Consider the following 14,590-nt stretch of genomic DNA (forward strand, 5'->3'; position numbering starts at 1 on the left):
TCTTCGGTATTTGGTCAGCTGTAGAATTTGAATATGATGTTTTTATTATTGTCAAAGGGTAGGTTTTTCATTATTTGCAATCTAATATGTGTGCAGTGAAACATACTGAGATTTGGAAGAGTCCATTAATTAAAGTACAGGTGTTGTTAGATATCAGCGTTTTATGTACATGTTCCCTTGTTAAGATCATCTATCGAGTATATTAGAGAGAAGGTATATATTTGTAGTGTTTTAAATCAGAGTTATTTTCAGTGTATGACCTACATTTCAATATGTTTTGGCCACCTGTCACCCCTTTGGTCAAATAGAGTAGGATTTCCATTTCTTGGAATTGAGAGTCAGAGATGCACTGTTTCCAAGAATTTGCGTGTGTGCCAGCGATGTTTGTTTACGAAAGTACATTTAAGTCTTTTGAGTGTAGATTGGAGTTGTAAGAGATGTTATTCAATGTCTTATTGTTCATGGTATGATAGATAATTTCTGGCAATGTAGAGTTTAATCTCATTATTTTATTGTTCATGATTCAGAGAAGCATAGTTATGACGTCGCAGATAATACGCACACATAATTCATTATATGAGAGATTTTCTAAGCGTTCCTATAAGAGATTAAGTGTAAACATTTATGAATTATAAAAAAGTTATTTATCTGAGTTTTATGAGTGTACAAATGACAAAGAGAGAGAGAGTAGATAATAGAGAATATATTGTATACTTATGAGAGCTCATTATTGTTTTCAGAACTCCATGATCCATACTTCCTTGTGTTTGGGAACAAATGGTGTTGGGAGACCTCCCACAATAGACTTGTTCTTTGACCTGTGAACCACCACCCATTTTGTTTTCTTATCATTTAATGTAAAATGGCTTTTGTTACAATTTATGACTCCTGGTAGCAAAATTGCTACATCAGTTCAACTCCTATTAATTTGAAATAATCATTTCGAGAATCTCTAAAGAAAACTAAATCTGACAGAATGACAACAATCTTCCATTGTTTTGCAGGACAATGTCAAACAATTTGATGTCAAGAATGAATGTTGATGGGCAAAAGCGGCAAGTTTTCTTTAAGAATACAAGGTTGTATTCAATCATCTCTGGTAAGTTAATTACCAAGTGCAGCATTTTCATCATGACCATAGCAAATAATATATGACAGTAAAGCATCGTCTAATTCATCCTACCGGTAATTCATAGTCTAATTAAATAATCAACTTGCAATTGAGGATTTTCTTTGAAAATGTTTAAGAAAACTTCCATTCCTTCGGTTGAAGATATAAATTGTTTACACTTTTCTTCATATTTTGTATTGATGCTGTTCATATGTTCACATGCCAAGTTACAGTAATGAAATGAACCTTTCAAGTGATTGATTAAACAAATACTTGAATCATTTAAGACAATATATCTTCCATATAACTTATTCATGTATTTCAATATAAAATTTCAGAATGTGTCCTATCTCAAGGGAATGAGATGGGAATGCATCCGAAGCAAATTTCAAGAAAGAGTTAGGAACGTTTCTGAAGTATCCACCTGACCGCCAGGCAGGGAGTGGCAGAAAGAAGTGGAGCTGATAATTGTGTTTTTGGAGTTGTAATTGTGTTGAAAAATCTGAACTGTGGTATTGAAATTGGTGGCGTAAATGTCACTTTGATGCTATATGCAGATGATATTGTGTTATTAGCACAACAGAGATCACCTACAGACTATGTCATGTGTGATGTTTTACATTATGCATTAAACCACGTTTTCTGTGTGCGTGTGTGTTCATAAAGATTTCATGAAAAGTGACTTGTTTTATGTGCTGTCTTCAGGTATAGTTCCTGGTCATCTTGGATGCCTTTCATGGTGAAAGTAATTGCATTGTGTTTATTCAGGGGTCTGTCTAAGAGCTGAAATTCAGACAAAATGTCTTCTCGGGACAATTTTCACCTTTTCAAGGTAACAATACAACAGTAAATAGTTTTTCTTAATTTGGAATACTCTTTTTTCTTCTTTTGGAATTATACGCCCAACTGACATAAAACTTAAGTGAACATTATATTGAATGTGGAATTTTAACCAAGTATTTTATCAGGTAAATATTTTTACTGCAATTTTCTGTTTGAACACTGTTTATTGCATGTAGCTTTTGGGTATTTTAGCTGGATGCAGGAGTTTGGTGCTACTTTATTGTAGTTAAAAGATGAAGTCGCGAGTCTATTTACAGGAAAGCGTAATACCTCCCAGACACAACCACGGAACAACCCATTTTCAACGTTAATAATATGTTAGACTTCAACATTGATTCCACGCCGGATATCTACGCCAAAAAACTTTCATATACAACCTATTTTCAATCTATTTTCAACGTTGAGGATCAACCTATTCTCAACATTGATAATCGGTCAAACTTCAACGTTGATTCCACGTCGGATATCTACGTCAAAAACTTTCATATACAACCTATTTTCAATCTATTTTCAACGTTGAGGATCAACCTTTTTCAACGTTGATAATCGGTCAAACTTCAACGTTGATTCCATCGCCGGATATCTACGTCAAAAACTTTCATATACAACCTATTTTCAATCTATTTTCAACGTTGAGGATCAACCTATTCTCAACGTTGAAACAACGTTGATGTGCCTGCTGGGATCAGTGATCATAAATATGTTATTTTTCAAATTCAATACTCCCAGTAGTTATCCGATTTTCACATTTCAAAACATACAGCAAATAACGCTGTGAATCGCGATTTCGTACTGTGTCAAAAAAGGCGACATTTTCGATGAAGCCAATTTTGAAAGGTCATTTTCAGCACTTGAGCTTTGTCTAAAATACTAGTGGGTGTTATCAAGAAACAGGAAATTTCCCGCAGAATTCGAAACTGTGAAGTGTATTTGTGTGCGTGGGATATATTTTGATTTTTATTGGACTTGAAATTGAGGATTGAAGGGGAAGGACATATATGTCCCTGTGGCATCCAGGGGGTTAATGAGGTGCTAATAACTCGTGAACTGAGGACTGATCACACGTGAAGGCTCTTGTGGTCCTGTGGTAAAGCGTCGGCTAAACTCGATCGTCAATATTCTAACAAAATGTAAACCGGCGATATGTAAAACGTGCGTCTGGTAACCCTAACAGCGTACTAGATTAGTCCATAACTGACAGTTTGTAAACCACACTTATTTTACGTGCTTACGCCATTAGTAATAAGAAAATCGTTAAACTGTGGTGCCATGGAAAAAAAGACAGCACTTGAGACATCCACAACCAACCAACACACATACACGTGATGTTTTAATCAACAGCTTACCACAATTTCTTCCTCCAATTCGTGTCGGCACACGCAAATATTCACCATAAGCGCTTCTCCCTACAAAATATGTGTCACGTGACATTGTTTATGCCGTACGCGAATCTAATGTCGTGCATCATTTGCGACATATGATCACTGAGTTTATAATATCAATATGTCCTCTGCTATCGACGTTTTGTATTGCCACATATATCAGTTACCATGTCGGGCAAACTGTGTAATAATTAAATGAAACAGATACGCCTAATGTCAGTGTAGCCAGGACAACTGGGACGTATAATGAAATCGTATTCTCTTTTATCGTTAAGTACACAGTGACACACATTGTACCCGTGTGGAGAATCGAACCCGGGTCTTCGGTGTGACGAGCGAACGCCTTAACCACTGGGCTAAAACCCCCACCCCTGTGGACCAGACAATCCAGTGATCAACGGCATGAGCATCAATCTACGCAATTGGGATACGATGACATGCTTAATCCAAGTCAGCGATCCCGTTAGTCTTCTAACGGCAAGCAAGGGTTGCTGAAGAGGGTAGGACAAAATCCCACCCGGACAAAATCCCGCCCAGACAAAATGTCTGCACACTGCGGACAAGATCCCAACAGTGTGAAAAATGACATCTAATTTATTTTTTTTAGATATTTTTATTTTTTTCTCATAAATAGGCAGTATTGACCATAAGAACTAATAACATGAATTATATAGCAGTCATAGTCATTACATTTTGAAAATTTTGCTTGAGAATAAATGATTTGTACACAAAATCATCAGGTGAGAGTCCAGGTGATGAAGGAGTAAGCATACACTCCGAAACGTCGTTTTATTCACAATAATGAAGTTGACATCCATAAATCTTGCCTTTCTTATGCATTCCACTTCTAAATGTCCTTCAAAGATTTGAGTTTACACATACTTTACAGCTTCAATTGTTTTATTTATTTACGAGCTAGGTCTACTCAGCAGGGAACACTAATTAGGACTGTTCCATTTCAGCCATGGGTGTTGTCTTGATTAATCCCCGTCATTATTGTCTAAGTTATGGCTGTCTAAGGTATGGCTGTCTAAGTTATGGCTGTCTAAGGTATGGCTGTCTAAGGTATGGCTGTCTAAGTTATGGCTGTCTAAGTTATGGCTGTCTAAGGTAAGGTATGGCTGTCTAAGGTATGGCTGTCTAAGTTATGGCTGTCTAAGGTATGGCTGTCTAAGTTATGGCTGTCTAAGTTATGGCTGTCTAAGGTATGGCTGTCTAAGGTATGGCTGTCTAAGGTATGGCTGTCTAAGTTATGGCTGTCTAAGTTATGGCTGTCTAAGGTATGGCTGTCTAAGTTATGGCTGTCTAAGTTATGGCTGTCTAAGGTATGGCTGTCTAAGTTATGGCTGTCTAAGGTATGGCTGTCTAGGTTATGGCTGTCTAAGTTATGGCTGTCTAAGGTATGGCTGTCTAAGTTATGGCTGTCTAAGGTATGGCTGTCTAATGGCTGTCTAAGGTTATGGCTGTCTGCTAAGGTATGGCTGTCTAAGCTATGGCTGTCTAAGCTAGTTATGGCTGTCTAAGTTATGGCTGTCTAAGTTATGGCTGTCTAAGGTATGGCTGTCTAAGGTATGGCTGTCTAAGTTATGGCTGTCTAAGTTATGGCTGTCTAAGGTATGGCTGTCTAAGGTATGGCTGTCTAAGGTATGGCTGTCTAAGTTATGGCTGTCTAAGGTATGGCTGTCTAAGCTGTATGGCTGTCTAAGTTATGGCTGTCTATGGTGTTATGGCTGTCTAAGGTATGGCTGTCTAAGGTATGGCTGTCTAAGTTATGGCTGTCTGCTATGGCTGTCTAAGTTATGGCTGTCTATGTTATGGCTGTCTGCTATGGCTGTCTGCTATGGCTGTCTAAGGTATGGCTGTCTAAGGTATGGCTGTCTGTTATGGCTGTCTAAGGTATGGCTGTCTGGTATGGCTGTCTGTCTAAGGTATGGCTGTCTGTTATGGCTGTCTAATGGCTGTCTAAGTTATGGCTGGTCTAAGTATATGGCTGTCTAAGTTATGGCTGTCTAAGGTATGGCTGTCTAAGTTATGGCTGTCTAAGTTATATGGCTGTCTAAGGTATGGCTGTCTAAGTTATGGCTGTCTAAGCTATGGCTGTCTAAGGTATGGCTGTCTAAGTTATGGCTGTCTAAGTTATGGCTGTCTAAGGTATGGCTGTCTGTTATGTCTGTCTGTCTAAGTATAGCTGTCTAAGGTATGGCTGTCTAAGGTATGGCTGTCTAAGGTATGGCTGTCTAGCGTATGGCTGGTTATGGCTGTCTAAGGTATGGCTGTCTAAGTATGGCTGTCTAAAGCTATGGCTGTCTCTAAGGCTGTCTTCAAAGTTATGGCTGTCTAAGGTATGGCTGTCTAAGTTATGGCTGTCTAAGGTATATGGGTATGGCTGTCTAAGGTATGGCTGTCTAAGGTATGGCTGTCTAAGGTATGGCTGTCTGCTGTCTAAGGTATGGCTGTCTAAGGTATGGCTGTCTAAGGTATGGCTGTCTAAGGTATGGCTGTGTAAGGTATGGCTGTCTAAGATATCTTCTTTGAGTGGCATTTTAGAAGTTGGGAAGTACAATATAGAACAAACTTTATGGATAACAACTTCTTTTTATTCGTGAGTGCGGCGTTTTGACAGTGGTCATTCTGTTAGTCCCGATTTTCACAACGACACTTCACACCTTAACGGATCAGTGATCAAGACGCTGTCAAGATGCACAGACAGAAGCTGCAATGGACAGATGACGACCATGAACGACAGGCTGATCAGAACATCGGACCACAACCACGCTTCAACTCCCTATGCCTATGAAGTTAACGTGTTCAGGACGCGCCTCGTGGATCGAGCCAGAGAAGATACCACAGCCATCACCAAGATCTACGAGGACGAACTCTGCAACATGAGAAGAAGTGCCGGCTCCTTGCCTGACGACATCCTGCACCACATCCCCACCTTCGCCAACATCAGGACACCACTCTACCGAGAGAGAAGAAAGGATCTACCCAGACTGCCGACATCACAGCCTGAGGTCCAGATGGGGGATGAATGGACAATAACAGATTCCGGTGAAGACTTTCTGATTGCTGACATCGAAAACCAGGGAAAGAGAACTCTTATCTTCACCACCGCGGCCAACCTGGAGTTCCTGAGTAATGCAGATGTCATCTACGGCGACGGCGCATTCTACTCGGCTCCACATCTCTTCTACCAACTGTACACTCTCCATGCAGAAGTTCAAGGACATATGTTTCCCTTAGTGTACTGCATTCTTCCTGACAAGACCAAGGACACGTACGTCACCATGTTCCGCCACATCAAGGAAGCAGCAGCCGCCCATAGCTTCAACCTGCAACCCAGTGTCATTCAGATCGACTCTGAACATGCCGTTTCTAACGCAGCAATTGAAGTTTTCCCCTACAGTCCAGATCCGCGGATGCTTCTTTCATTTTGCCCAGGCCCTGTGGAAGAAGATCCAAGCACAGGGACTCGCTTCGACCTACAAAGAAGATGCCGAGTTCAGATGCCGAGAAGATGCCGAGAAGCAAGGCCCTAGCACTTGTCCCTGTAGGTGATGTTGAAGATGCGAGGCTGGACATCATGGCTGTGAGCCCTGGTGGTGAACAGGTTACCAAGTATATGGACTATGTCACGACACAGTGGATAGAAGGCGCATGGCCTCCGCCGGGAGAAGGAGAAACTACAGAGCGGTGACATCGGATTAATGGGCTACATTGATTGTATTGGACGCTTGCTCGGAGTATGGTGATCGTGCGTAACATGTGCTGAAAATGTGTCAATGTTTCATTTTATTGAATGCAGATATATACTGTATATTAGATATGATATCCTTGTATATATTTGAATCTGAATGCAATTTCAATTTTGTACAAAAGTACAAAAATAAAGAGAGTCAAACCAACACCCCTTGTGTCTTTTTTTGGTATGATCCAATGTTTTGATAACTACTTAATAGCTAAGATCACAGTGCTCATCCGTCGAGTGCATTTTACTACTCTGGAAGAAATTCGACGGATCGATACGCGACCGACACTACCACATAATGCATCATCCTGCAATGTTTCTTGAACATCCCCACCTAATACTACTCTTATTTGTAACCTTCTTTGTGTTTAAAAATTAATCTAATGCTATTTTAACTCCTCCCTTATTGCTCTTCAGTACGTCCATTTTGGAACACTGATAAATACTGTCATCATCACAGACACATTAATACTATTTAGCAATGCAGCCACTGGCCTCTGTTACGAAAACTTACTAATCAAAACATGCAAATCAAAATATGCTGATCAACTTATCTCACTGGCGTCTGTCTAGGGGTGGGCGATAAGATACCGGTAATCGAGCTTCACAATATGATATATTGGGGTACATTTTTCGCGAACCGGTTTCGTGATGTAGTCCAAACTACTAATAACATTTGTATTTCCTTTGTACTATTATACATTTATAGTTTTGAGAATGTTTATTGGTCATGTAATTGCTTTATTAAACCATATAAATATAAAAAGTATAGATTGGTACCGGCACTCGTTGTAACCATAAACAAACCAAAATAGCAGACGCCGCTGCAGACGCTTTTTCTCGAGTTCCAAACCTCAGAGCGAAGTCTTCAATTTGGAAACATTTTCAATAATTGATCTCTTGTACAATTACATCTGAGTCCTGATAGTGGCCAGAGGCATTGTTTCAAAAGAAAGGAAACAGAAATTTCATTACCTTAACCCATGTGTTACACTTTCACAATATGTTGCAATACATATTGCAATACGCCAATTCATATCACAATATATTGCAATACGAAAATTTAGCAATACCCAACCCTACTTCTGTCATGAAAACATGCAAATAAAAAACATGCTAATCAACTTATCTCACTGGCTTCTGTCTGAGTAGTATTAGGTGGGAATGTTCAACAAACAATGCAGGATGATGCATTATGTTGTGAGAGTGCGTTGAATCATGTTATTAGTGCTTATGATCAATACTGATTATTTATGAGAACAAATTAAATAAATTGTATTTCATTTTTCACACTGTTGGGATTTTGTCCGCAGTGTGCAGACATTTTGTCCAAAGAAATTTTGTACTAAGGGATTTTGTACGGTGGGGATTTTCAAATCCAAAATAACGCCAATTCTTACACGTTGTCAGTACTGTGGTCGTTTTAACCACAGAAATAGAGAAGGACTGTTTTAAGCAAGTCTTGACTCTTTTAGTTAGATCACTAATATTCATGCAAATATTTACAGATTTCCCACGCAAATTCCTTTTGTGGCAATTATTTCTTTGTTATTTCGTCTTATAAATATCTTAACATTCAAATAGTTAATATATAATTTGTGTTATTTGAAATACCTTGATGAACAAAAATTGTTGTGTGTTAGGTTCGAACCTATTTCTATCAAACAGTGGATATAAAACATTAAGATAACAATAATCAGAGTTACGTCCCCCTCTGTATCTCCAAGATGGCGACGCTTAAACTTTTTTCCGCGAGTCGGAATGGTATAACTTGTTTTTGCTTACTACTTTCATTTGTATTCATATTTGCAACATCGGCTTGTATTCACAATATGCCATTTAATATAGTGCGTATGCTTATATCCATACCGAATTTCTTTAAGAGCTATAGATGTTGCATATTCTGTAACCTCGTTTGACCTTAACGTTCTGAACATAGGCTACGCCATAGCAATAGTTTTAGTTTTCGTACACAGTGCATCTGTAAAGTGAAGTTATCTTGTGACGCATGCTTTTGTTTTTAGGCATATCAAGTCCCTATGTTTTTCATGTACACGCAAGCTGGATGTCATGTTATTTAACCCCAAGGTCCCGATATTTTACAAATGAGAAACTGAGATCACGTGTAAACAAGGACTACTTACTTGTGTAGTTCCGAGTCATGCTGTTGATCACTGGATTGTCTGGTCCAGAATAAATTATTTACAGACCCCCACCATATAGCTTGAATATTGCTGAATGCGGCGTTAAACAAAAATACAACAACATGGAATTCACGTGTTGAGCAACTGTTGATTTCTTGTTTAGCCCAGAGTCTGTTACGTCATACGCTGAGACCAACCTGTCTGGGACAGAACAGATCACACTGGAGTAAGTAGATTTTGTCAAATTTGAACTGAACTAATGTCAGCCTATAATTATAAGCCAGATTTAAGTTTTAACTGTTTGGTAGAATTGTTTATCTGTTAACCATGTTGAATAGTTTAGTTTGTTGAGCATATTCTTCTGATATTGTCGCAATGTAGTGTCTGTATCACTAAATTATAGCACTGTATTAGTTGTCAACATTATCAGCGTGTTCATTAAAACGTATATGTATCACATTTTTACTCATAAACTGTGAGATGAAACCACAGGGTATTATTAGTAGACCAGCGGTATTTTGCCTTCGGTTCGGTATATTGTAATGCAATCCAAAAATTTGGTATTTTCGGTTTTCGTACTGTCGTTTTATTAATCATTTTAAACCTTTACTAAAATGTTTAGAAATTGAATCATTTGGTAAAAATCTATGCATTTCTTTGCTTGACTGCCGCTATTTTCCTGGAAGTAAGTTCGAGAGAGCCTGAAGGCGTCTACTTACAAAGTCTGCAAGACAGCAACTGCAGATACCAGATCAGTAGCTGGGTTCCGTTTCTTTTTCAGTTATTTCAAATCAGACGAACAGCGGAACATTGTAATAACTTATAAAAGACAACTTTTTCATAAAGACACGCCATCAGCCGAGTACTTATGATGTTTGCTGTGATGCAACACACCGCATTATATAGCGCAAGTAAACACTGCCATCCGAAAACGTATGATGTCAGAAAACTCATAATAAAACAATCTTCCTCGATTTCATTTTATTTGATTGAATTTAATCCCATTTTCATTCATTAAAACTGTTTACAGTAACATCGGAGAAATCGTGCCTGAAATGACATCCCCTCATTCTATACGTGTACCATTTCCACTTACCTTGTTCATAAGGGTCCGCTTCTCGCGCCTACGGCGTTAACACCAATTTCACATTATTCTCAGCAATCATGAACAGATTACTGCCCCGTTATCCACCGACCCCAAGACCCACGTTATTGACTCATTGAAGTCATATTTCACAATTAATTGCCAACATTTTGTTTTTACAATCAAAGTGGCAGGTACCGTGGGAAGTCAACGGTGACTTGTCAAACTGTCTCCAGCCACGTAACTCAAAGTGCTGAACCTATGTTAATTATTATGTTAAATATGTTCGTAGAAAACATGCATAATACTAATACCACAGCGATATATATTATCTCTGTTAAAATTACTGCTTGAGATATAAATTATTCTGGTAATGGAATAGAAATTCTTTGATGTTATATTTTCAGATCGTTTTTAACTGAATCACCGGTAGATTAGAGCAAAACATGAGTACACAGCTGATTGCTATTTCCAGCTTAGTTGAATAACAGGTAGCATAACAGGAAGGACAACTGAATTATCATGTCTAGTGATGTTTAATTTGATTGCAGGTTTCCAATACACATATTTATTTTCATTTACAAAGTTTGTTTTTTCACCTACAACGAGGATATGATATAGTTTTGACTGGGCACAGTACACGAAATAGCAGTTCTGTTATGTCCATGGAAAATACAATTTTACTTGGCCTTTATTCGGGTTATGTATAACGCGGGTGTCTCATAACTCGGGGAGTCATCCATGGACCCCAAGACCGGCGTTATGGTGAGGGATGACTGCAATTATGGGTATGGATCTGGTGGCTTTCCCATCACAGTTCTTATGCCTTATATCTATGTCAGCTATATCAGAACAATGAACATTTAACGACCAATAAAAAGAGAAATCAGCATTTTCAAACTAAAACATATTTGTTTCAGAAAGGAGAAATACATTTCTGAGTGAACTTTAAAAGATATTTTGAATGAATCTGAAAACTGAATAAAACAAATTTCTGGAATGTGCCAAGATTGTGTAGCAGTACTTCCCAAGGACTGTGGAAAGTCTCTAAATGTTTAACCGACTGAAACGAGAGATAGACAATGATTTAGAGCAAGGACAATGATCAGTCACACAAACTGTAACGATCTTATGACAACTGTGTTGTGTTAATTAGTTTGATGTATTCATCTATGATATGTCATCAACAGAGTCACGTTCGACAAGATGGGACATGGTTATTTCACTGCAGTAAATGCTGATGTGATGTTAGTGACTTTAAATCATACTTGGCTACTTGCTATTTTGCCACACAGCTGTGAGCTCCAAGGTTCCAGTGATATTTTAATTCTTCTATCTTGTCATGAAATGACAGTTTTGTTCATTGAAAATAACAAAGATTATGATTATTTGTTTCCCATGTTATTAAACAATGTAAGGTTTGGCGCTTGTTGTCAATTTTCTGCATTATGATAATGTCTCATATACCGAACCAAAACAGACTGAACCGAAGGCCTTGTACCGCAATACGTACCGTACCGTGGTAAGAGCGTACCGTTTCACCCCTAGTTCATTGTTTTAAAAAGAGAATTATGATGAAATAAATCAGTGGTTGTTTGAAATTATTTTGTGTAGTTATTCATTATGAATGTACACTTAGTCACCTGTAACTTGTGGATGCTATGAAAAACATTTACACAAAATAAACAAGTGATTATCAACTGACCAGGTTTTGGAGTGACCCTGGGAATGATCTTCAAGGAACCGGCCACCATCAACTACCCCTTCGAGAAAGGTCCCCTCAGTCCCAGGTTTCGTGGGGAGCATGCCCTGCGGCGCTACCCCTCCGGTGAGGAGAGATGTATTGCCTGCAAACTGTGTGAAGCCATTTGTCCTGCACAGGTAACTGAACCAGCTTCTTCTGTCTTGTGTCCATGGTTATCAAAGTAACACTTCCGTGAGTTGTCCGATGCTTTGTTGTTGTCATGGAAACCCAGCTGGTAATCATCAACACTGTTTAATGTTTACTAAAGACATGATAAGGCTTGGGTATTGGCTGAGAGGTCTGGAGGGTCGAGGTAGGAAATGGTGAGTCTGATGGCAGGTAGGGTAGGTTTGTGTTTTGGCTTTGAAGTCTTGAATCTCGTCTTAAAAACTATCAAACTATCAACAAGACCCTCAAGATTCCAAAGGAAGACCCAAATTTGCTTCGTAGTTTTCTTCACCTGATGAAGGATTAATAATAACAAATACCAGTACTCTGAAACATCGTATCCCTCATATTACACAAGTTGACATGAATAAATTTTCACCTTTTATGTAGTATATTACTTCTAAATGCCATTCAAAGACCTCATGTTTAGTAATGCCCAAGGGAGGTAATCCATGTGTATATTTTGGGTTGATCTCAATTGTTAGCTGATGCTTGTTTAGGTAAAGCTGCTTTTACAAGTATATTTCATTATTTCTTTTTTGTGCTGGTTTTGCAGAGGTAGAATTGATAGAAATGTAGATCTTAAATTTAAGTAGATGGGTTGTACATGTACCTCAGATTCATTTGTAGATATGAGGAATATCACACTTCTCTGTATATTTTTATTGTTAATTATTGTAAAGTTTAAAATTGAGATGTTCTTATGAAGGCATGAGTAGATTTTATGTGTGGGTCAAGAAGTGCTGAGGAAGTTGAGCATGCCATGTTTGGTTTCAGGCCATCACTATAGAGGCGGAGGCGCGGTCTGATGGCAGCAGGCGTACGACGAGATACGACATCGACATGACAAAATGTATCTACTGTGGCTTCTGTCAGGAGGCCTGTCCTGTTGATGCCATCGTGGAGGTGAGTTATCTCCCTTGCTGGGACCATTCGGTCGTCTTCCTATAAACTGACCTTGATTGTTGTCTTCTTATAATTATGTAACAGTTGGTCAGCTGGAACTATACTTAATGATTATCTATACTGGATGCTATGTGGTTATGATATGGAGGGGGGGAAGGGGAACTCAGACAGGAGTAGTTGAGTACAGTGAGCAGGAATCTCTGGTTCAGCATGGAGAGTTATCACAAATTTCAACATTGTTATCATATGTTATGTTAGCCATGGTAACCATGGTAACCATGGTGACCGTAATGACCTTGGTGATTTATTATGTGTGCAATAATTTCTCTGGGATAAATGACCTGGTGTAATCTGGGATGCAGTTCTGTATGTGGGCATGTCAGACAGCTGTCATCTGATCAGCTGATCCCAGACTGGATGTGATACTTTTCATGGTGGCGTTGAACCCAACTCACAAGGTATTGGGAATGATGTCTGGTGTAGACATGAAACTGAGCACTTTTTGTGTGTCTGTTTGCAGGGTCCGAACTTTGAATACTCCACCGAGACCCGAGAAGAGCTGCTGTACAACAAGGAGAAACTCCTCAACAATGGGGACAAGTGGGAGGCGGAGATAGCCGCTAATCTACAGGCCGACTATTTGTATAGATAGACACGAGGTTGAGAGACATTCTGAACCATGCCAATCAGCTGACGTCACACACAGAGGCTCAAGACAACGTAGAGGTCAACCAGGAAGTCAACATTCGGGCAACACAGTGTATTGGGATGACCTGCACTTCACTACAATTGTCCAGTGTACATGTACTTTGTTTTGTGTTTTATGCCTTCATTGCCCTAAGCCTTTGTGTACAAAGTGTTGCTGGTTGCCATGGTGAAGCAGAACGAATGAGAGACTTTGCCGCCATCTTGGAGCTCCGTGTGAATACAGTTGTAGTGAGCTTATTTATGTTGAAGATTAATTGTGTCTCTCTGTTTGTACATAAAACCTGCGATGTAACTCAGACTCTTGACAGTGGTGGAGACAGCTGTGGATCGTGACTGGAGAAACACAAATAAAATATATTATGTTCGGAATGCCTCATTTTTTCATACCACAGAAAATTGTTGACATCGACCTGAGGTCTTATCACAGCTACTGCAGCTATATAGTATCCATGTATTTCCTTGGAAGTGAAGGGAATACCAACAATGTCTGCACCATGCCAATCTGAAAATATTCTCATGTATAGTTCTCGACACACCATTCTGAAGAATTCTCACTGATAGCATTCACCACACCATTATGAAGAATTCTCAATACTAAAGTACTGTCCGAAATAGAAAAAAACTGGTGTTTTTTTTCACATTTATATCTACAATTGTTGTAGTTAATATGTGAAATATCTGTTAAACTAAGTTCGGTCTAACTACAGTCTCAGTGGTAGGGAGATAGGAAACGTAAAAAATGGACTTTACTG

The 14,590-nt window shown here is 38.8% G+C and overlaps 2 protein-coding genes across 3 annotated transcripts in view; one reads left to right on the plus strand and one right to left on the minus strand.

Annotated features, from left to right (window-relative positions):
- LOC124254181 overlaps positions 1–3,374 on the minus strand; it is a 39,119-nt gene extending 35,745 nt beyond the window's left edge. For both annotated transcript variants that reach the window (XM_046688064.1, XM_046688063.1), the window contains exon 1: positions 3,301–3,374. The gene's annotated coding sequence lies outside the window, so the exon portion shown is untranslated. The remainder of the gene's footprint in view (positions 1–3,300) is intronic.
- Positions 3,375–11,991: 8,617 nt separating this feature from the next.
- Positions 11,992–14,203, plus strand: LOC124254185 (NADH dehydrogenase [ubiquinone] iron-sulfur protein 8, mitochondrial). The gene is made up of 3 exons (XM_046688071.1): positions 11,992–12,193; positions 13,002–13,130; positions 13,651–14,203. The coding sequence occupies exons 1-3, from the start codon at positions 12,041–12,043 to the stop codon at positions 13,780–13,782; spliced, it is 414 nt and encodes a 137-aa protein (XP_046544027.1). The 5' UTR covers positions 11,992–12,040; the 3' UTR covers positions 13,783–14,203.
- Positions 14,204–14,590: the final 387 nt, after the last annotated feature.

Source organism: Haliotis rubra, unplaced genomic scaffold (assembly GCF_003918875.1).
Source record: "Haliotis rubra isolate DU_JTF1 unplaced genomic scaffold, ASM391887v1 Scf567, whole genome shotgun sequence".
Classification (NCBI taxonomy): Eukaryota; Metazoa; Mollusca; class Gastropoda; order Lepetellida; family Haliotidae; genus Haliotis; species Haliotis rubra.